The 24550-nt window shown below is 44.4% G+C and overlaps 1 protein-coding gene across 1 annotated transcript in view; it reads left to right on the forward strand.

Moving 5' to 3' along the window:
* Nucleotides 1-24550, forward strand: part of LOC140483578 (monoglyceride lipase-like) — a 77033-nt gene that overhangs the window by 47237 nt on the left and 5246 nt on the right. The window contains exons 2-6 of the mRNA XM_072581800.1: nucleotides 1324-1430; nucleotides 10187-10323; nucleotides 17433-17543; nucleotides 18814-18903; nucleotides 23685-23900. Of these exons, the coding sequence (XP_072437901.1) occupies nucleotides 1334-1430; nucleotides 10187-10323; nucleotides 17433-17543; nucleotides 18814-18903; nucleotides 23685-23900 (651 nt within the window). The 5' untranslated portion in view covers nucleotides 1324-1333. The remainder of the gene's footprint in view (nucleotides 1-1323; nucleotides 1431-10186; nucleotides 10324-17432; nucleotides 17544-18813; nucleotides 18904-23684; nucleotides 23901-24550) is intronic.

The following is a 24550-nucleotide window of genomic DNA, read 5'->3' on the forward strand; positions in this document are numbered from 1 at the left end:
TCTGTGTGTTTGAAAGAGCGTGCAAGTATGTGTGTGAATGTGTTTGTGTATATGTAAGTGTGTGTGTGAGAGTGTGTGTGGGAGTATGTGCGTGTGCGTGTATGTGTGTGTGTATGCAAGTGTGAGTGTGTATGCGTGCGTGTGCACGTGTGTGTGCATATGTACGTTTGTGTGCGCACGTGTGTTCTGTATGTGTGTGAGTGCGTGCACATGCGTGCGTGTGTGTGCATATGTGTGTATAAGTGTGTGTGAGTATGTGTGTGTGTGTTTGTGTGTGCATGTGCACATGTGTGTGTGTATGAGTGTGTGTACTTTTGAGAGTGTGTGAGTGTGTGTAAGTGTGTGTATGTGTGCGCGTGCGTGTATGTGTGTGTGAGAGTCGGCGCGCGTGTATGTGTGTGCACATGTGCATGTGTGCGTGTGTGTGTTACGTGTGTGTGTGTGCGTGTAAGTGTGTGTGTGTGTGTATGTGTGTAGAGACTCAGTACAAAAATACACCATTGTGCAAGAACCTTATTCTGTTCTTCCACCTCCAGCAAAAACACCAATGTCTCCAGTGAACTAGTAACAAGCAGAGCCTGGTAAACACAATGCCTATGTGAAGGCAAAAGTGAAGGGGAAGTGTAAAGACTAAATCAAAATGGAGTTGGAGGGGGAATAAAACACTGTATTCCCCGCCATGCATCCATAGGCACTGATGGATTTCACGTGCTCCCTCTCCAAGGACTCTCAGGCACAAACCTAAGTGTAAAAGAGAAGCACTACATCTGTTTTATTTTTTCTACCTAGAAATGTTACCACACACAACTGAGCACCTTCCCACTACCAAAATCACTGGGAAATGTTTGTTTTTAAACTAGTAACCACTCCAGTTATCACACCCATGTATCCATCTGTCTATTTACAAGCAAAGCCCATTATGGACAATACAAACCATCAAAGGTGAGGGGGGATGTTAGAGAGCATGGGAAGGGACTAAATCAAAATGGAGTTGGACGGGTAAATAAAGCACTGTATCCCCCTCCATGTCCTACCCTCTTGAAAGGCATTGAGAATATTGATGGACACCACGTGCTCCCTCTCCAAGGTCACTCGGGCTCAAATGTAATCATGGAAGTTATGACAGGTAGCAGGCAGAGACAAGACTCTCCTGTTTATATCTGTCAGCCAGGGCTCCCTGATTGGACCAGGTTAACAGCCCCAATCAGGGAACTCATATTCTATAAGGTCCACCTGGCTGACTTTGTTCCAACCATGACAGCTGTAATGTAATTTGTTTGAATTTGAAGTTTATGGGTGATTTTGGTTGCCTATTTTTTCCAGGGCTTTACTGATGCTGATACACAATGCAGGTGACCACTCCGGCCGCTACACGGATCTTGTGTCGTTGTTTCTGAAGAAATCCATGTTTGTATTTTCACATGATCACAGTAAGTACGCACCTCTGTGGCTGAGCCCTGTCACGGCAGTACATCAGGAATCTTTGGACAGTTGCAGCCCAGCCCTCTCCTCAGGCAATCCCTCAGGATCGAGGATAACTTCCTCCAATCTAGTTCAGTGCTCCAAACCTGCTGAAAATTCCATTCTCGGGGTTTTGCAATAATGTGGGCCAATTGGTGTTGGAAGGGCTAGGGAGGTGGATCACTGGAAAGCTGGTATGTTCTCTGTCACATTCAACTGTATTGTTAATTTTGTTTTATTCATGCAATGAGGGCATCGCTGGCTGGTCCAGCATTCATTGCCCGTCCCTAGTTGCCCCTTGAAAAGGTGGGGGTGAGCTGCCTTCTTGAACCACTGCAGTCCATGTATTGACCCACAACACGCTTAGTGAGAGAATTCCAGATATTGGCCCATCGACACCAAAGGAACGGCGATATATTTCCAAGGCGGAAGTGGGTACTGCAGATGGTGGAGATCAGAGTCAAGATTGGAGTGGTGCTGGAAAAGCACAGCAGGTCAGGCAGCATCCAAGGAGGAGGAAAAATCGACGTGACAGGCAAAAGCCCTTCATCAGGAATGATATATTTCCAAATCAGGATGGGGAGTGGCTTAGAGGGGAACTTGCAGGTGGAGGTATTTCCATGTGTCTGCTGCACTTCTGGATTGTTAGTGGTTGGGATTGGAAGATGCTGTCTGAGGATCTTTGGTGAATTTCTGCAGTGTGTCTTGTAGATGGTACACACTGCTGCTACTGAGCGTAGGTGATGGAGGGAGAGGATGTTTGTGGATGTGGTGCCAATCAAGTGGCTGCTTTGTCCTGGATGGTGTCAAGCTTCTTGAGTGTTGTTGGAACAGCACCCATCCAGGCAAGTGGGGAGCATTCCATGAGACTCCTGACTTGTAGAGGGTAGGGAGATTTTAGGGTGTCAGGAAGTGAGTTTTTTTTTGACGTAGGCCCAATTATTTCTATGACTGGGAGACTGCAGTAGCCATCAGCAACAACAACTGGGTATCTATCTAGGGATAAGTCTACAGAATTGACAAGGACCTCAATCTATTGGACTTGGGATATAGTTAAGGCACCTTGCAAGGACTACTGAATATAGAAGGTTCAGAGGGTAAAGTTAAAATTCAAATAATAGAAGCAAAGGGAGATTATGGGAAGAGACTAGCAGTTAACATAAAGGGGAATCTCAAAGCCTTTAATAGGCATATGAATAGCAAAAAAAAAGTGATAAAAGAAGGTCATAGAGTCATAGAGATGTACAGCGGAAACAGACCCTTCGGTCCAACCTGTCCATGCTGACCAGATATCCCAACCCAATCTAGTCCCACCTGCTAGCACCTGGCCCATATCCCTCCAAACCCTTCCTATTCATATACCCATCCAAATGCCTCTTAAATGTTGCAATTGTACCAGCCTCCACCACATCCTCTGGCAGTTCATTCCATACACATACCACCCTCTGCGTGAAAAAGTTGCCTCTTAGGTCTCTTTTATATCTTTCCCCTCGCACCCTAAACCTATGCCCCTCTAGTTCTGGACTCCCCGACCCCAGGGAAAAAAACTTTGTCTATTTATCCTATCCATGCCCCTCATAATTTTGTAAACCTCTATAAGGTCACCCCTCAGCCTCCGACGCTCCAGGGAAAACAGCGCCAGCCTGTTCAGCCTCTCCCTGTAGCTCAGATCCTCGAACCCTGGCAACATCCTTGTAACTCTTTTCTGAACCCTTTCAAGTTTCACAACATCTTTCCGATAGGAAGGAGATCAGAATTGCACGCAATATTCCAACAGTGGCCTAACCAATGTCCTGTACAGCCGAACCAGTTAGGGGATTAGTTCAGGTAGTAAATGATTGGTTTGCATCTGTCTTCAGCAAAGAAAGGATGCTTCCCCAGTCAAAGAAAACGAGGTAATTAATACATGAGACTGTTTTAAAATTGATAAGCAGGAAGTATTGGATGGACTGACTATGATGAGCTAGTAATGCACGTTTCGATGAGATACATCCAAGGATACAATCAAAGAAAGTGAGAGTGCAAACAATGGAGGTATTAGTTATAACTTTACAGTTTTTCTTAATCTCAGTGGTGATGCCAAAGAGCTGGAGAATTGCAAATTGTATACCCTTGTCCAAAAAGAGTACAAAGGTAAGTCCAGCAACTACTGGACCAAGGGGTGACGGTGTCAGGATATGGACTAGGCCATTTTAAGACTGAGATAGGAGAAATCCTTTCATTCAGAGAGAGTGGTGAGCCTGTGGTAGTCTCTATCACTAAAGGCTGTGGAGGAAAATCCAATGAAAATATATACAGATACCCAGAAACGAGATGTGCCAATGGTGGCATGAGGTGAAACCTTCTCATACAGAGTAGAGAAAGTTTGGAATGCATTGCTTAAGTGTGTGTTGGAGGCAGTTTCAACCAAGGTATCCAAGTGGGAATTAGATTGTCTTCTGAAAAGGATGACTGCAGGGTTAAGGATGGGAAATGGTACTAAACGGAAAGGCTCACTTAGAGAGTTGGAGCAGCCACAAGAGGCTGAATAACCTGCTCCTGGAATTCCACAACTGCTTTTTTTTGAACTGGATGCAGCTATTTCTCTGACTGGGAGGCTGCTGTAGCTATCAGTGACAACAAACAGGAGTCTACCAAAGGACAAGTCCACAGAATTGACAAGAAGCTCAATCCATTGGATCTGGGCCATAGCTTAGACTGCCTTGCAAGGATCACTAGGACTTAACATTATAGTTGCTTGATCTTATGTACTACAATAGGGTCAATTGCTGGAAAGTAACCCTTTCCTGAAGAATTGTTTGACTTTGACAATTTCTTGATGGCCTTCATACATTCTGCCAACAATCACCCATGCGTTGTGCACTTGCTGCATAACATGAGACCAAATGTTGTTGTAATGGTATCATCAGCAAAAACATTGAGACTTCTCTGTGAAACAACAATTGCTTCTTAAATATGATTTGGAGATGCCGGTGTTGGACTGGGGTGTACAAAGTTAAAAATCACGCAACACCCCAGTCCAACAGGTTTAATTGGAAGCACACTAGCTTTCGGAGCGACGCTCCTTCATCAGGTGGTTGTGGAGGGCTCGATCATAACACAGAATTTATAGCAAAAATTTGCAGTGTGATGTAACTGTAATTACACATTGAAAAATTGATTGTCTGTTAAGCCTTTCATCTGTTAGAATACAGTGATAGTTTCACTTCTTTCATGTGTAAATCACAAAACCTTTTTTTTAAAGTTGCATTCTCGGGTTAGCTGTTAACAATGGTGATAGCTAGATAATATGTTGAACATACACATTGTCTAGTGAAGGGCTTTTGCCCGAAACGTCGATTTCGAAGCTACTTGGATGCTGCCTGAACTGCTTTGCTCTTCCAGCACAACTAATCCAGAATCTGGTTTCCAGCATCTGCAGTCATTGTTTTTACCTAGCTATCACCATTGTTAACAGTTAACCCAGGAATGCAACTTTAAAAAAAAACGGTTTTGTGATTTACACATGAAAGAAGTGAAACTATCACTGTACTCTAACAGATGAAAGGCTTAACAATCAATTTTTCAATGTATAATTTCAGTTACATCACACTGCAAATTTTTGCTATAAATTCTGTGTTACGATCGAGCCCTCCACAATCACCTGATGAAGGAGCGTCGCTCCGAAAGCTAGTGTGCTTCCAATTAAACCTGTTGGACTATAACCTGGTGTTGTGTGATTTTTAACTTCTTAAATATGAGCAGTTTTCCACCACTCACCACCCACCAGCCTGATGACAGCCTGACTCTGTCTGCAACTGCCACCCAGGAAAAGAACTATAAGTCTGTTCTGATATAACGCAATCGTTGCGTGTTATAAGAAAGTCACGTAGTAGCGGCACCATTTAAACTAATGGGACCAGAATCGTGTTACAGCTGATCCAAGTAAGGGAAGTTTGTGTTCTATGGATAATAGCCAATTCTCATTGAATAAACGCACAATATAGCAGAACAGACAGCACTGTGTTTACAGCAGACACTGAGCAAACCTTCACAAAAGCTACAAAATGTTTATTTTGCAGAATTCTCATCGTCAAGATGAGGAGTTTGGCTGATGTGAGAACAGCCAGAGTTAGAACAGGTTAACTCAGGATGGACAATAAATACTGGCCCAGCCAGTGATGCCCATATTCCGCAAGAGAATAAATTTAAAAAGGATTGTTCATGAGCAATAGCATTGGATTTTTTCATTAAAACAATTACTCCATGTGTTTTGCTTCTTCTTACATCTCCCTCTGTTTCTTCTATTCTATATGGCAGTTACAAGTGAACAATATATTGAACCTTTAGAACTTGGAGCAGGAGTCAGAAATATTCAGCTTCCTGATGTAACACCATCCAGGCTGATCTTATCTCAGTCTCAACTCCTCCCGAACCCCTACGACCCTTCAACCAATTACCAATTAAAAATCTGTCTGTCGCCTCCTTAAATCTTCCCAATGCTCCACCGTCCACGGCACTTTGGTACAGTGAATTCTCTTCCAACTTCTTCCACCAGGCTGAACATACAGAAGGGAGAAAGGGAGGACTGCAATGGCTGGAGATCAGCAGCAGCAAGTGTGGTGCTGGAATAGCACAGCCGATTAGGCAGCATCCAAGGAGCAGGAGTGACGATGTTTCGAACATAAACTCTTCATCAGAAACATTCCTGACAAAGACCTTATGCTCGAAATGTCGACTCTCCTGCTCCTTGGATGCTGCCTGACCTGCTGTGCTTTCCCAGCACCCCAGAAGGCACAGAAGCTTGAACACACACACACACACATACGCACCAACAGGTTCAAGAACAGCTTCTTCCCTGCCATTATTAATGGACCTTTCTAACTTCAAATAATGTTGTTCTTGCTTTGTATACCTCCTGTGCAGATGTAATAATGTGTGCCTCATCTCTGTCTTAGCCCCCTATGACTGTATGCCCTTGTTTGCTATGGTCTGCCTGTACTGCTCACAAAACAAAACTTTTCACTGTACTCAGATACATTTGATGACAATAAATCAAATCCAAACTCAAATCAAAAGATTCACAACTCTTTGAGGGAATTAATTCCCCCTCATCTTTGTTTAAATCTGCCACTGTTATGCTAAAACTGTGACCTTTCATTCTAAACGCAATTTGAAAACACTATGCAGATGACATGTCTCGCCCAGAGGAATTGGTTTTGAATGAGTTTCTCCCTGATGATGGGCACCTTGGCTGGGAATAGGATTCTGCTGTTGGTCCACATGGCTTGTGTTACTCCTCCAGTGTTTTGGGGTGCCTCCTGGAGATTGTTCAAGTCTACAAAGCATTTCAGAGCATGTGGATCATTGCTCCTTGGTAAGCCCCATCTTCATCCAATGAGTTCCTGCAACAACATACCACTCCCATCACCCCATTAAGGTTTTCGAGACTCTACTCATGGAAGGCAGGTGCATGCTGTGAAATGCAGCTTGGTCTCCACTGTCCTAATGTAACCTTCTGCCAAGTTTGGAAAAGAGCATTTTAAGAACCAGCATTGCAAAATCATCATGACCAACTGTACTCACAACATCACTGCTCAAAGATATTGCCCTCACTGATGTCTACTAAGCTTACATCATCACAAAACAATAAATGGCTCACTTCAAAATAAAAACAAGGGGTGAATTTTACAGGCTTTGTAAAGTTTGGACGGCATGGTGGCTCAGTAGTTAATACTGCTGCCTCACACTGCTAGGGATCTGGATTTGATTCCAACCTCAGGCGACTGACTGTGTGGAGTTTGCATATTCTCCCCGTGTCTGCGTGGGTTTCCTCCGGGTGCTCCAGTTTCCTCCCACAGTCCAAAGATGTGCAGGTCAGGGTGAATTGGCCATGCTAAATTGCCCCATAATGTTCAGGGATGTGTCGGTTAGGTACATTAGTCAGGGGTAAATGTAGAGTAATAGGGCAGGGGAATGGGTCTGGGTGGGTTATTCTCAGAGGGTCGGTGTGGACTTGTTGGGCCGAATGACCTGTTTCCACACTGTAGAGATTCTATGATTTGGGGGCAGGGGGATGGGGGTGACAGCCTGGAGATAATAAGGAAGGTGGATCATGTGCCCATCACCCTCTCATTGCCATGGTGTTGTGCCTACAAGAGGGAAGGTGGAGAACGGTTCCCAGTTCTCAGAACCTAATGGAGCCACTTAAGTGATCAATTAAGAGAAAGTCATCTCCTGGCCAAATGGGGTGGCTGTCTGGGACTAAAGGCCAATACATCCCCTGGACCTGATTGTTTGCTAGCATTCTTAAAGACATAGGTACAGAGAGCGTGGACATATTGATATTAATCATCCAAGATTCATCAAATTCTGGAAAATTCCCAGAGGATTGGAAAACTGCCAACGTAACACCCTTATTCAAAAAGAGAAGGAGACAAAAATAGAAATCACCCATGTCGAGGGATTTGAGAATTAATGGGTACGGTGGGATAGGTACTGTCAACTACGATCATATTTAATGATGGGACAGACTCGAAGGGCCAAATGGCCTACTTCCATTTCTATTTTCTAATGTTTCTACAGTTTCAGTATCCAATGCCACATTTTCCGAGGGGGTGGATTGTTGATTAGTGATCAAAGAAATCTTTCACTAACCATCTCTGCCTGAACACAGAAATACCAAGTTTCACCTCATGCCTTTACTCAGCTCCTGACATGTACTGCCAACACAAGGTAGTTCAAAAATTAGCCCACGGAGAATCTAAAACATCTCTCTGTATCAGAGAGGGAGAGAGAGAGAGAGAATTGATTATGGAATTGAGTGGCCCCTCTCCACATGAAGAAAGGAGGCAGATCCACATGAACAACCACTGTTGACAGAGGAATCAGACCCATGTCATTGGCGTTACACCATGCCTTAGTTAAAATTAATCTTTTTACAGAATATGAACATCACCGGCTGGCCAGCATTTGTTGCCCGTCCCTAGTTGCCCCTTTAGAAGGTAGGTAGTGAGCTGCCTTCTTGAACCACTGCAGTCCACGTGCTGTAGGTAGACCCACAATGTTGTTGGGGAGAGAGTTCCAGGTTTGACCTAGTGACTCTGAAAGACGATTTCAAAGTCAAGATGGCGTGTGACTTGCAGGGACAGTAGTAGCTGCTGGTGTTTCCATGTACCTGCTGCCCTTGTCCATTCAAGATGGTGGAAGTCACTAAGTTTGGAAGGTGATGCCCGCTGCAAGGTTCCAGTGAAGCTCAACGCAAACTGGAGGAACAGTATCTCATCTTCCGACTAGGCACGTTACAGCCTGACGGTCTCAACATTGAATTCAACAACTTCAGATGATTAACCCATCTCGACCCTTCTGATTTCATTCTGCTCCGTAATTTTATTTCATTTATTTTATTTATCTTTTTAAAATTTTTTTTTCACTGTTCTGTACCTCATTTCTTGATTGTCTCCCTTTCTCTCGCTCCCCACTCTCTCATCACCTTTTTCCTCTCCTCTTCCCCCTTTGCTACCTTTCTCCCCTGTTTCCCATTTTGCCTCTGCTTCACCCATCCCCCCCCATCCCCCACATATTTTGTCACATAGCAGTGGCTTCAGCCTTGGTCATTCACATCTCCTAGTCTCCCTATAATCTCTCCATGATTACCTTTGCTTCTGGAGCCATGACTCACCTTATTGTTTTCACCTTCTCTCAGCCTAGTATAAATACCTCCCTATTTCTCCCTTTTTTAAGCTTTGACAAAGGGTCGAAACATCAGCTCTTTTCTCTCCTTACAGATGCTGCCAGACCTGCTGAGATTTTCCAGCATTTTCTCTTTTGATGCCACAGACTCGTTGCTGTAGGTATCTTGTGGATGGTACACGCTGCCATTACTGTACATCAGTGATTGAGGGAGTGAATCGTTAGGTTGGTGGGATGGTTTGCCAGCCACTAGGCTGTTTTATGCTAAATAGCAATGAGCTTCTTAGCATGAGATACTTGGTTCAGTTCAGCTTTTGGTCAATGATAATTCCCAAGATATGGATAGTTAGGAATATGGTGATGTTAATGCCACTGAGTGCTGAGGGGAGATAGTTAGATTCTCTTTTCTTGGAGATCGTCACTGCATGGTGCTCATGTGGCACATATATTGCTCACCGTTTCAGCCAAAGCCTGGATATTGTTCAGACAGTGTTGCATTTGAACACGGACTGCTTCAATATCTGAGAAATCACGAACGGTGCTGAACATTGTGCAATCATCGGCGAACATCCCCACTTCTGACCTTATGATGGAGGGAAGGTCATTGATGAAGCAGCTGTAGACGGTTGGGCCTAGGACACCACCCTGAGGAACTCCTGCAGAGGTGTCCTGGAGCTGATCTCCAACAACCACGATCATCTTCCAAGTATGACTCCAACATGTGCAGAGTTTGCCCCTGATACTCATTGATCCCCGGTTTTCTAGGGCTCCTTGATGCCACACTCGGTCAAATGCAGCCTTGGTGGTAAGGGCTGTCACTCTCACCTCCCATCTGGAAATCAGCTCGTTTGAACCAAGGCTGTAATGAGGTCAGGAGCTGGGTGGCCTAAGTCCAAACTGGGCGTCACTGAGCAGGTTATTGCTGAGCGGGTGCTGCTTGAGAGCACTGTTGACCATGTATAGCATTCCTTACATTCACTGAGTGTTTGAGGGAGCTCTGCAGCCAATCGTTGAAACCCTGGACGGCAAAATGTTTTGTCTCCTCTTTGCACAGTCGGCCATGGACAGAGTGAAGGCGATCGTCTGTGGGTGTCCGATTTCAGAATATATGTCCGGGATTGTGTACAGCATCTTGACATGATGAAGAGGCAGTTTCCCGCTCTAAGGATTTACATATTCGCAGTTTCCATGGTAAGTAACTTATTGGAAGAAATTGTATTGATTTGCGTGTTATTTATTTTGTCATGTTTTTGTAAAAAGGGTAAAGTCACCATAGCCCCGCTCTCTCAACAGAGAGATGATTGGAGGTGATCGAGAAAGGGGAGAAGTTAAGAAGGAAAATCTTTCAATGGTAACCTCAGCTGGTGTGGGAATTGAATCCACGCAGTTTACATTACTCAGTATCACAAAACCAGTTCTCCAGCCGCCAGACCTGGGCAGCACGGTGGTTCAGTGGTTAGCACTGCTGCCTCACAGCACCAGGGTCCCAGGTTTGATTCCAGCCTCGGGCAACTGTCTGTGTGGAGTTTACACATCCTCCCTGTGTCTGTGTGGGTTTCCTCTGGGTGCTCCAGTTTCCTCCCACAGTCACAAAGATGTGCAGGTCAGGGTGAATTGGCCATGCTAAATTGCCCATAGTGTTTGGTGCATTGGTCTGGGTGGGTTGCTCTTTAGAGGGTCGGTGTGGGCCAAAGGGCCTGTTTCCACACTGTAGGGAATCTAATCAGCTAGCCAATTCCAATTCTATTTGCTACATACATCAACGTAGCTGAGAGTCATAGAGACAGAGTGTTACACAGGATGGAAGCAGGCCCTTCGGCCCACCCACGTCTATGCAAGCCAACAAACACCAAGCTGTACTAACCCTATTTATGTAGACTTGGTCTGTAGCCTATGCCCTAAAAGCTCGTTCTTCAATGTTGCAAGAGTACCTGCCTCCACACCCCTCACAGGCAGTGCCTTCCTTATTTCTACCAGCCTCTGGGTGAATTTTTCTTTCCTTCAGATCTCCTCGAAGTGGCTCCCATGTTATTTCCAGGGGTCCATTGGCAGTGCTACCAAATCATGGTCTGAAACCAATGATTTTGGATTCCATTCCCCCTTTACCCACGCTCCCCTTCATCCTCCACTCCATTAACCGAAGCAGGGATTTCACCTCCACACTCCCTGGGCCTGAATAGTAACAGGACAGGGTGACTTACTGAGGTTTGGAAAGCAGGTTTTCCTACCTGTGTGCCTTTTGAATGTGATGTGGAGATTTTGGTGTTGGACTGGGTTGGACAAAGTCAGAAGCCACACGACACCAGGTTATAGTCCAACAGGTTTATTTGAAATCACAGGCTTTCGGTGCACTGCTCCTTTGTCAGGTGACTTCAATTGATGACGGGGCAGTGCTCCGAAAGCTTGTGATTTCAAATAAACTCATTGGACTATAACCCGGTGCTATTTGAATGTGACTGTCTGCTTGTCACTTGTCAGCAATATTGATATGAGTTCTAAAGATATGAGTTCTCTCTCTGTAGATGCTGCATGACCTGCTGAGATTCCTTAGCATTTCCTGTATTTTCAGCATCTGCTGTATTTTGCTATTAACTGCTATTATTATAGTAGGCAGCCTATTTCCATAGAAATTGCTGGAAAAGGTCTGGCAGCACCTGGTGGAGAGAAATCAGAGTTTAGGGTTGAGTGACCCTTCCTCAAAGACTGACAGTAGCTAGGAAAATGTTGGTTTATGTGCAGAAGATAGGGTTGGGTGAGGGGGGTGGTAAGAAGTAAACGATAGGTGGGGATAGAGCCCAAAGACAGAGAAGGACAGTTCAATAAGGGAGTGGATAATGATTTGACTGGGAGGATGAATGGCTGTTCATGGAGACTGTTCATGGCTAACAATGGGTTGTGTGTCACAGGAGAACCATGAGATCATGCTGCAGCTGTACAAAACTCTGGTGAGGCCACACTTGCAATATTGCACACAGTTCTGGTCGCCACATCATAGGAAGGATGTGGAAGTTTTGGAAAGGGTGCGGAGGAGATTTACGAGGATGTTGCCGGGTATGGAGGGAAAGTCTTACTAGGAAAGGCTGAGGGACCTGAGGCTGCTTTCATTAGAAGAAGGTTGAGACATGACTTAATCGAGACATATAAGATAATCAGAGGGTTAGATAGGGTGGACAGTGAGAGCCTTTCTCCTCGGATGGTGATGGCTAGGATGAGGGGACGTAGTTTTAAATTGAGGGGTTGTAGATATAGGACAGATGTCAGAGGTAGTTTCTTTACTCAGAGAGTAGTAGGGGTTCCCTGCCTGCAACAGTAATTGACTCGCCAACTTTAAGGGCATTTAAATGGTCATTGGATAAACATATGGATGATAATGGAGTAGTGTAGGTTAGATGGGCTTTAAATTAGTTTCACAGGTCGGTGCAACATCGAGGGACGAAGGGTCTGCACTGCACTGTAATGTTCTGTGTTCTATGTTCAGACAAGGTGATAACAAGGCCTGGTGTGTGGGGTTGGGGTTGGGGTAAGGACATGGGAGAGCTCAAGCCCTAAAGTTATTGAACTCACTATTGAGCCCAGAAGGCCCCAAGCAGAAAATGAGGTATTCCCATTTGGAAAGGCTGTTTTATCCCAGGGTATGCCCAATCCCAGAAGTGTGTCATATTATAAAGGGTTCTGTTTGTGGGGGGGGGGGGGGGTCAGGGATTTAAAAAGCTGTTGGCCCATAAGAAGTGCTGTAAAGATAGTCTTCTTCCTCTGAAGCCTATCTCTGCCTCCCTTCAACTATGGGGTTTGTTGAAACCTGGGGTAAACCCAACTTGCTGTTGTACAATCTGCAAAGGCAGTTAAATTGGAAATTGACTGCCTCATCGAAATATTCAAACCCTCAGGAGGGAGTTGTAAGTTAGAGTTTTAAAATCTTAACATCTTGAACTGACACCAACACCCCCCCCATTTTGGGAGTGAGAGCTCAGCTGAGTTTCTCCTCCACTTCTTGACCACTTCTCCCCTCCCTTCCCTCCTAACCACTTCCTACTCCTTCTCCCCCCTACTCCAGCTTCTGAACTTCCTCAACAGTCCCCTGGTTTAGGCTCTGGTTCTGTCATTTCTCAATTCTATTCCAATCATATCCTTTAGCCAAATGACATGGGATGTCCCAATGCTTTAGTCTGATGTACGTTTTCTGCGAGATTAGGCAGTCGAGCAGACTTGGACTCAAGATACCTCTTTCGACCAAATCCAAAATGAGACAAGGGAGACAAGACTGAGGCGGACGATAGTGGCACACCATATAAATTGTTCAATGGATAGCAGAATTGATGAAAGGTCCCAGGTTCAACTCTTGGCATTGTCTGAAATTAGCTGAGCAAACTTGTTTGGTAGCACAATCACCTCTGAATCCAAAGACCATTAGTTTGAGTCCAACTCTGGTCTCATGCTAACATAGAGAACACTGATCTTTATATTCCAGTTCTCTAGTACTGTTGTTCCATTCTCTCTGCTCAGTCTCGTTTGGATGGGGCAGTTGATGGAAGAGTTATATCACATCATTAGATTCACCAATGGCCTTAAGGGAAGGAAATTGCCAGCCTCCATGTGACTCCGGCCCCACAGCAATGAGGTTAACTCTTAACTGCCCTCCAGGCTATGATGCTGAGCTAGCCAGTGATGACCCACATCATGTGAATTAAATTTTAAAATATATCATTAGCATACATTCTCATTATTCTACATGAAGATTCAAAATTGGAATAGTATCAAATTAACAGTAACCTGTTCAAACTGCCACACTGGTTCATTTTGAATAATTTCATTCAACCTTTGAGATATAATATTCTTGGTGCCACTATACTGCTGAAGAATTTTGAAGTTTGCTGAGTGAGGAAAACATTAACTTTATAAAAGAAACATCTTGCTATGGTGTCATCTGACTACAAGGCTGCAAGGGGGAGCGGGAACATCCAACATTGCTTCACCCCCTTCAAAAATAAAGACTGCGCTCAGTAACATATCACAAAGTCAGATTTAACCTCAGATGCTACATGAGGGGAGGATGAGAAAATCAATATTAAATGATACAATGCCGACTTAGCAGGAATCCCGTTTACTGAAAGGATACAGTCAGCAAATACATGAAGGACTGTGAGAGTGAACGGTGTTCCCTGTGAGAGGAAGGTTATTTTCATTCTCAGATTAAACCAACATCACACTCTCAGCCTGAACTGAGCTCAGGCTGTTAATTGTTTTTCACTCCAACTGATAGAGACAATTTTTCCAATGAAATTTTGTGTTTATCAGAATGGGGTCTGGAGCTTGGTGAAATGGAACATTTTCCATTTGATCTGGTAGAGTTGGCATCAAACACTCCCAGGACAAGGACAGCACAGGGCTCAATACAGTGTAAAGCTATCTCTACGTTGTCCCTGTCAAACTCTCCCAGGATTGGTGTAGCACAGGGCTCAATACAATGTAAAGCTTTCTCTACATTGTCCCTGTCAAACACTCCCAAGATTGGTGTAGCGCAGGGCTCAGTACAGAGTAAAGCTCCCTCTACTATTTTAAAGTGGAAGTAAAGCTCCCTTGACATTGTTCTCAAACATTCCCAGAACAGGCATAGCACAGGGCTCAATACAACGTAAAGTTCTTTCTATATTGTCCCTGTCAAACATTCCCAGGACAGGTATAGCACAGGGCCCAGTACAGAGTAAAGTTCCCTCTCCAATTTTAAACTGGAAATCATGTTTCTCAACACTGTTCTCAATCATTCCCAGGACAGGGACAGTATGAGGTTTGAAATAGAGTGAAGTTTCCTTACTGTTTAAACTGAAAATAAAGCTCCATCTACACTGTCCCCAACAAACACTCCCAGGACAGATACAGCATGGGTTTAGATACAGAGTAAAGATCCCTCTACACTGCCTCCATCAAATACTCCTAGGACAGAGACGTATTGTGTTAGATACAGCAACTCTATGGTATAGGCAGATTTGGATGCCAAGTTGTGCACAGCAGGATCCCACAGGCAGCTGCAGTGTTCGGGTGGTCTGCGTTTTTATTCCTTTTCCGATTGAGGGTGGAGTTTTGAGTGCTATGGTCTTTAAATCCCACCTGAGTCGGGTATGAACAGCACCTCCAACAAGAGGGCGGCACGGTGGCACAGTGGTTAGCACTGCTGCCTCACAGCGCCAGAGACCTGGGTTCAATTCCTGCCTCAGGCGACTCTCTGTGTGGAGTTTGCACGTTCTCCCCGTGTCTGCGTGGGTTTCCTCCGGGTGCGCAGGTTTCCTCCCACACTCCAAAGATGTGCAGGTCAGGTGAATTGGCCATGCTAAATTGCCCGTAGTGTTAGGTAAGGGGTAGATGTAGGGGTATGGGTGGGTTGCGCTTCGGTGGGGCGGTGTGGACTTGTTGGGCCGAAGGGCCTGTTTCCACACTGTAAGTAATCTAATCTAATCTAAAGATAGCACTCCCTCAGTGCAGTCTTCATTCTGTTATTAGCTGGTACAGGCAACCTTCAAATTCTGTCCCAGGCAAATACTGTAAAGCCTTCAGCAATGTGAACAATAGCACTTCACGTTGCAAGCAATATACTCACCTGAGGAACAGTGACAATGCCTCTTCATGATAAAGAACTACAAGTGACCTGAGCTGACCTCTTTGCTTTTACATCAGCTAAAGCCGAGTCCATTTTATTAAGATCCTGTTGGTTGGAGATGTTTTCAGTTTGTTTTGGTCAATGTTTTCCCCTTCCTCGTCTCCTAAAGACATTAACACAAGCTCAGGGATGTCTGAATCAACTACATTGCTGTGTGTCTGGAGTCACAAGGTGGGCCAGACCAGGTGAGGCCAGCAATTTCCTTCCATGAAGGCCTTTTAGTGAACCAGATGTGTTTTTCCTGACAACTGACAATGATTCCATGATCATAATTAAAGTCTTACTTTTGGAATTTTATTGAATTCAAATTCCACCCTCTACCAGCAGGATTTGAGCCTAGGTCTCCAGATCATTTCCTGGGTCTCAGTTAATAGATCTAGCAATAATACGACTATGCCATCACCTCCCTCAGCTGGAATTGATAATCTGTCTATTCCAGTCTGTTCCACATTTAATAAGATTATGGTTTATCCTCCATCTTGACCCCAGCTTCTCATGTTATCCCCATATCCCTTAATTCCTGGAAATCTACCAATCTCTCTTGAGTCTACTCAACAATTGAGCATATACAGCTGTCAGCAGTAGACAGTTCCAAAGATTCACAAGATTTAGCCTGATTCCCTGTCCTGGGAACTGAGATGGCTGGATGACAAGGCCTACTTGTCATTGAGAAGGTCACGCTGAGTATTGCTGTCAAGCAAGTAACTGGACTTGGATGTTTCCCACAGTCAGTATCCATCTGATTCTCACTCAGGAGTGGTCAGGCTACACCAGAATACTGGATTAGTGGTGCTGGAAGAGCACAGCAGTTCAGGCAGCATCCAACGAGCAGCGAAATCGACGTTTCGGGCAAAAGCCCTTCATCAGGAATGCTGCCTGAACTGCTGTGCTCTTCCAGCACCACTAATCCAGTATTTGGTTTTCAGCATCTGCAGTCATTGTTTTTACCTTGTTGAGGTTACACCAGAAGCCCACCTGTGGACAACACTGTCAGTCTGACTCTGACGCATAACAATAGAAGTGAAATTCACCCGGGAGAGCAGCGCAAAGTGCTCACCAGTTGTTAATGCATCTCACACAATTTGCTTTTCCATTGATTTACCGAGCTATTCCCCTCAGCCACCTCCTGCCTACAATCCTCCAAGAATTCTATGTTCCTCCGATTCTGGCTAGTTTATCATCCCCACTTCCTTCACTCCACCATTGGCAGCTATGATTTCAGTTGCCGGGGCCCCATGTTCTCCTTAAGCCTCTCTGTCTCTATCTTTTTTCTCCCTAATCCCTTCTTCTGTCCAAGCGATGGATCACTTGGCGCGAAATCTCCATATGAGTCTTGGTGTCACATTGTGTTTGACCATGATCTTGTTTTAGCAAAACTAAAGGTACCATGTAAATGCGTGTTGTTGGTAAAGGGTGTGAAAATGGATCCTGATGTTCTCTTGCCCCTTCTTCACAGCCCCCCATCCCAGAAGATTGACCCAGTACAGGCCAGGAACCAGACCCGGGCACTTCACAGTGGTGTGGACTCGGACTGCATTGGGTAGCACCTGCATCGACTGCTACTGTGGTGACTTTGCCCACCAGAGTGCATCGAGGGCTTTACCTTATCGTGTTATTCTCTTAACTTTGGTCTCCTCTTGTATTTTAGGGAGCATTGATTGCAACTTATGTTTTCTACGACAGACCACTTGACATCGCTGGGCTAATTTTTATTGCGCCTTTGGTGTTAATGAACCCCGAGTCAGCAACACGTGGCAAGGTACAAACAAACACCTCGAACACTTCGTTCACAAAGAACGCAAACCTGGCTCGGATAGCTTGTACTAGTCTTGAAGTCTTTGACAATGAGAACACTCTCACATTAGTGAGGTATTGGAGCACTTCCACTCAGTGATGGTAAAGGCGAACTTGTAAATGCCTAAGAGCAGACAGCCCATCTACCTGCAACCTATACATTTCGATGGTGGAGGTTTTGGGTTTGGAGGGGACAGTTCTTGCTATCAACATTTCGCAGCCTGTTATGTGTCAGGAGTGTAACTTAAGAGGAAACGTTAATAAATGGAGAGTTGAACTTACAAGAGAAATTGACAAACACCAATATGGGCCAATGGGAGACCTTACATGTATTTACAATTGGGTGTCCAAGAGCAATAGCACATATGCCTGTCTCTCAGGACACCAGGGCATGAACATATTGAAGGAAGGCAGGCAAGGAGTGGAGAACTATGACCCTTTCTTCTCCCAGCTCTTTTCATTGCATCATAACAACACAATCCTTCTATTCATCTATCCTGCAAGAGCTAATCCAACTATCCCTTAAAAACATCAGTACCATTCAGCACCAGTTGCACCTAAACAAAGAGTAGCTATTCACACTGTGACTGTCCCTTCCAAGCCCAAGACCTGCTCCATCTAGACTTATAAGGGCAGCAGTTATAGGCACATGTGCTATCTTCACATCCAATTGTAAATACTTGCAAGGTCCCCCATTGGCCCATATTGGAGTTTGTCAATTTCTCTTGTAAGTTCAACTCTCCATTTGTTAACGTTTCCTCTTAAGTTACACTCCTGACACATAACAGGTTACGAAGTGTTAGCAGCAAGATCGGACTCTTCAAACCTTGGAACCAGGAATTTCTCATGGGTCCCAGTTCCAGTAGAGATTAAGCCCATCTATCATCTAGACCCACTCCCAAGAACTTTCAATCCAACGAGCCAGGAATTCTTTGAGGGACAGGGATCTTCAGAGTAGATAGGTTGTTAGGGCAAAGGAATTAAAAATGATCAGGAATAGATGGGAATGTGGAAGTTGGAACACAACCAGATCAGCCATAATCAGACCAGATGGCAGAACTAGCCTGCAGGGCAGAATAGCATGCTCCTTACGTTGTATAGTTACACCTCTAGTATGCACAAGGAGGCAGGGACATTGATTTGTCTTGAGACTTGTGTCACCACCATTTGGTGGACAACGCAGCCACATCAGGAGCTGGGCTCATCAGCTGTTTGCTTTGCTTCTTACTTTCTAGATGTTGTTTTCCAAAATGGTGAACCACCTGCTGCCAAACGCTCCTCTGGGTTACATTGATCCCCAAGCAACATCAAGAGATGAAGCCCAGGTTGGTTTGTGATTGTTTGTTTATGATCATGGCTTTGAATGAAGACTCTGTTGGAGCTTACCTTTCACTGCAGTAACAAGAGGAGTCAGCAAGAACCTAGACTACTTCCCTCATTTAAGCTATCTCACTAAGTCTATTCAACGGAGCTGCAGTCTCTCCTGACAGAAGTAACACTTGGACTTAATGAAATACAACTTCCTGACTTATTCCCAAAACAAATACAGGAACAGCTGTTGGCCTGTGCTGTCATTTTGTTGGCTATGGGAACACTCAGCCTTTTTAATCCCATTTAACTCTTAATTCACAGATTCAGATAGTGTTCTGGAGACCTGGTTTAGAATCCCATCACAGCGGAAGTTGAAATTTAAATTCATTAAAAATCTGGAATTAAGACACTAATTTTTTTCATTCACTCACAGGACATAGAGTCATAGAGATGTACAGCATGGAAACAGACCCTTCGGTCCAACTTACCCATGCTTTCTAGATATCCCAACCCAAGCTAGTCCCACCTGCCAGCACCCAGCCCATATCCTTCCAAACTCTTCCTATTCACATACCCATCCAGATGCCTTTTAAATGATGTAACTGTACCAGCCTCCACCACTTCCTTTGACAGCTCATTCCATACACATACTACCCTCTGTGTGAAAAAGTTGCCCCTTAGGTCTTTTTTATATCTCTCCCCTCTCACCCTCTAGTTCTGGACTCCCCCACACCAGGGAAAAGACTTTTGGTGGCGCTGTCTGGGCCCAGCATTTATTGCCTGTCCCTTGCTTCTCTTGAGAAGATGGGGGTGAGCTGCCTTCTTGAACTGCTACAGTCCATGTGCTGTAGGTTATCCCACAATGCAGTTAGGGGGAGGAATTCCCAGGATTTTGACCAGCGACAGTGAAGGAACGGTGATAGATTTCCAAGTCAGGATGGCTCAAAGGGACATTTGTAAGGGGTAGTGTTCCCATGTATCTGTTGCCTTTGTCCTTCTAGATGGAAGTGGCTGTGGGTTTGGAAGGAGCTGTCTGAGGATCTTTGGTGAATTTCTGCAGTATATCTTGAAGATAGTTCTTGTGGATGTGGTGCCAATCAAGTGGTCTGCTTTGTCCTGGATGGTGTTGAGCTTCTTGAGTTTTGGTAAAACTGCACCCACCCACCCAAGAGGGGACCTGCTGAGTTTCTCCAGCAAATTCCATATTTATTTCAGATCTCCAGCACAGACACTAATTGGTGTGCCCGAGAGTGTGGTGTTGGAAAAGCACAGCAGATCAGGCAGCATCTGAGGAGCAGGAAAATCAATGTTTCGGGCAAAAGCCCTTCATCAGGAATGAGGCTGGGAGCCTTGGGGGTGGTGAGATAAATGTGAGAGGGGTGGAGCTAGTCTCCAGCATCTGCAATCCTCACTTTCGACTAATTGCTGTGCACAAACCCTCAAACAGCTGCAGGAATGTTGATTCTGACAATAACTTTTCCACTTACCCCAATGAAGATTCCTTCATATTTATGAAGACCGTGCAGGATTTGCATATTATTAGCAACATACTACCCTTGTGCTCATTTGACACCAACAGCCTGCATCATGTAAGGAAGCCATAGACATCTGAACTGCAACCATGGTGATCCAGACCATTGTGTAAATCAATATAATTGAACTGGTCAGCTCAGCAACTCATGCAGTTGAGTTTAGACTTAACATCAGGAAAGCTATGGGTGGAGTCAGAGAAAATGGTGAGATTCTTAATGAGTACTTGGCATCGGTATTCACCAAGGAGAGGGCCATGATGGATATTGAGGTTAAGGAGACATGTTTGATTACTTTCAGTCAAGTCGGCATAAGGAGGAGCGAGTGTTGAATTCTAACAGGCATTAAGGTGGACAAGTCCCCAGGTCCGGATGGGATCTAGCCCACATCTTTCCTATAATGTGATGACCAGAATTGTATGTAATACTCCAGGTGTGGCCTTACTAGTGTCTTGAACAGCTGAAGCATGACCTTGTGGCTCCAAAACTCAATCCCTCTACCAATAAACGCCAACACATCATATGCCTTCTTAACAACCCCATCAACCTGGGTGGCAACTTTCAGAGAATTATCCACCTGGACACCGAGATCTCTCTGTTCATCTACACTGCCAAGAATTTTACCGTTAGCTCACTACTCTGTATTCCTGTTACTTCTTCCAAAGTGAACTATCTCACATTTTTCCACATTAAACTCCATTTGCCTCTTCTCAGCCCAGATCTGCATCTTATCTATGCCCCTCTGTAACCTACAACATCCTTCAGCATTATCCACAACTCTGCCTTAGTGTCATCCACAAATTTATGAACTCAACCTTCAATGCCCACATCCAGATCATTTATAAAAATGACCAACAGCTGTGGCCCCAAAACAGATCCTTGCAGCACACCAATGGTAACTGAGCTCCAAGATGAACATTCCCCATCAATCAATACTCTCTGTCTTCTTTCAGCGAGCCAATTTCTGAACCAAACCACTAAATCACTTTCAATCCTGAAACTCCATATTTTGTGCAATTCCCTACCGTGGGGAACCTTATCAAATGCCTTACTGAAATCTATAAACACCACATCAACTGCCTTACCTTCATCCACCTGTTTGGTCACCTTCTCAAAGAACTCAGTAAAGTTAGTTAAGTATGACCTACCCTTCACAAAGCCGTGATGACTATCCCTAATCAAATTATTCCTTTCCAGATGATTATAAATCCTATTTCTTATAACCTTTTCCAATACCTTACCCACAACCGAAGTAAGGCTCACTGGCCTATAATTACCAGGGTTGTCTCTACTGCTCTTCTGAAACAAGGGAACAATATCTGCTATCCTCCAGTTTTCTGGCACTATTCCTGTCGACAATGATGACATAAAGATCGAAGCCAAAGGCTCTGCAATCTCCCCCCAGACTTCCCAGAGAATTTGAGGATGAATCCCATCTGGCCCAGGGGTCTTGTCTATTTTAAGATCTTCCAAAATTGATAAAACCTCAATCCCATCTAATCTTGTAGGCTGTGTCTCTGTATTCTCACTAACATTGCCCTTTTTTTATGTGAATACTGATGAAAAGTATTCATTAAGCGCTTCCCCTATCTCCTCTGATTCCACACACAACTTCCCACTACTGTCTTTGATTGGCCCTAATCTTACTTTCGTCATTCCTTTATTCCTGATATACCTAAAGAAGGCCTTAGGGTTTTCCTTGATCCTATCCGCCAACAATTTCTCATGTCCCCTCCTGGCTCTTCTTAGCCCTCTCTTTAGATCTTTAAAGGTTGAGTTCGTAAATTTGTGGATGACACTAAGGCAGAGTTGTGGATAATGCTGAAGGATGTTGTAGGTTACAGAGGGGCATAGATAAGATGCAGATCTGGGCTGAGAAGAGGCAAATGGAGTTTAATGTGGAAAAGTGTGAGATAGTTCACTTTGGAAGAAGTAACAGGAATACAGAGTAGTGAGCTAATGGTAACTCTCAATCCCCTTAGCTGAGCCTTCACGCCTCATCCTCATATAAACTGCCTTCTTTTTTCTCTTGACAAGAGCTTCAACCTCTTCAGTAAACCATGGAACATATAAACCTTTAACAGGTTTGGGCAGATTGGATGCCAGAATAATGTGTCCTCTTGTCTGGTGGGTGTGTCGATTAATTGGTCATGGTCTGATGATATGGAATAGGCCATTTTGAACTGAGGTGAGGAGAAAACGTTTTACTCAGAAGGGCGAGAACAGGCAAAATGTAATGAAAGACAGTGAGAGTTTCTGCACTTTGGCAGGAATAAGAGAGAAGCTGAACATTATTTAAGTTGAGAAATTTTGAAGAAAGCAATTAAACAGAGGGATTTAGTGGCTGAGATAGATGGATTTTTAATCATAAGAGAAATGGAGTTGGGGGGGGCGTGATGGTGAAAAGGCAGAATTAATTGCCCATCCCTAATTGCCCAGAGGGCAGTTGCGAGTCAATCACATTGCTGTAGGTCTGTAGGCCAGACCAGGTAAAGGATGGCAGTTTCCTTCCCTGAAGGACATTAATGAGCCAGGTAGATCTTCCCAAAAATTGACAACAGTTTCATGGTCATCTTAAATATGCATAAGTTTGAGATTTTTGATCAGCGATGAATCGTGGGTTATGGAGAAACGTGGATTATTTGATGAGCCGCGATTTCATTGAATGGTAAAATAGACTCGATGAGCTGAATGGCTTAAGTCATACAGTGAACCTGTGAAATGATCTATTCCATTAGGTTACAGGATGCCAAGTCACTGAGTATATCAAAGTAGATGTCTAGACACAAAAGGCATCAAGGGTATGGGGGGGATGTCTGAGAGTATGACGTTGAGATAGAGAATCACCTATTATCAATCTGAATGGTTTAGCAGTTCAATGGCTTATGTCTATTTTTCAAAATTCCCTTTGCCAAGGATTCTCAATTTCAAAACAGAAATTATAAACAGTTCTGATTTCCGGATGTAGGTTTGCTCACTGAGCTGGAAGGTTCATTTTCAGATGCTTCGTCACCATACTAGGTAACATCTTCAGTGAGCCTCCGGACGAAGGGTTCATCTGAAGACATTACCGCGTATGGTGACGAAACATCTGAAAATGAACCTTCCAGCTCAGCGAGCAAACCTACACCCAGAACCTCAACCTGAGCTACAAATCTCCTCAAAGCTCTCTAGTTCTGATTTCAATTGGTTCAGTTTGATGTGGAGATTGTTTGGTGCTCTGTTGGAGTCACAAAACAAGATGTCTGTTACTTTGGTTCTTGCAGGTGGAAGACTACATAAATGACCCTCTCAACTGTCACGTGGCTGTCAGGGTGAGATTCGCTTTTGAGGTGTTAACTGCACTGAGCAAAGTCGAGAAAGTATTTCCCATCATCACAGTGCCGTTGCTGATATTACATGGTGAAAAGGACAAATTGTCTGATGTCAGGGGGTCCTACATTATGTATGGGAAAGTTGCCAGTACAGACAAGACATTTAAGGTAATGCATGCTTCCCTGAGTAACAGCCAAGTTAAACCAGTTTAATACATTTGTTTTTGTGGTCAAATGAGATGCACCAAGACTTTTAATGAAATCACTGGTTGGAAAAGTTAATAATAGTCAGTCTAAGCTTACAGCTCGAGATGTCCACAATCTCTCAAAACTCAATAAGGTGGCATGGTGGCTCAGTGGTTAGCACTGCTGCCTCATGGGGATCTGGATTCAATTGCAGCCTCCCCACCCCACCCCTCCCACCCCCCCGCCCCGTGTCTGCGTGCATTTCTTATGGATACTGCGGTTTCCTGCCAGAGTCCAAAGGTGTGCACGTTAGGATGGATTGGCCACAGTGAAGTATCCAGGATGTGCAGGATAGGTGGGTTAGCCAGGGTAAATGTGGGGTTTCAAGGGTAGGTTTGGGGGCTTGGTCTGGGTGGGATACTGTTTGGAGGGTCCGTGCAGATTCAATGGGCCCAATGGCCTCTTCCGGCATTGTAAGAATTCTATGAAATATGAAAGAAAAATAAGAAAGGCCAATTCTCACACCCTGACACCACTGAAAGGTTAATAATTCACAGACAGCTCACTGAAGTGTAGAAGGTTGTGATGCAATCTGATACAAGTTTATAAAATAATGAGGGGTATAGATAGAG

This window comes from Chiloscyllium punctatum, chromosome 12, assembly GCF_047496795.1.
Source record: "Chiloscyllium punctatum isolate Juve2018m chromosome 12, sChiPun1.3, whole genome shotgun sequence".
In the NCBI taxonomy this organism is placed as follows: Eukaryota; Metazoa; Chordata; class Chondrichthyes; order Orectolobiformes; family Hemiscylliidae; genus Chiloscyllium; species Chiloscyllium punctatum.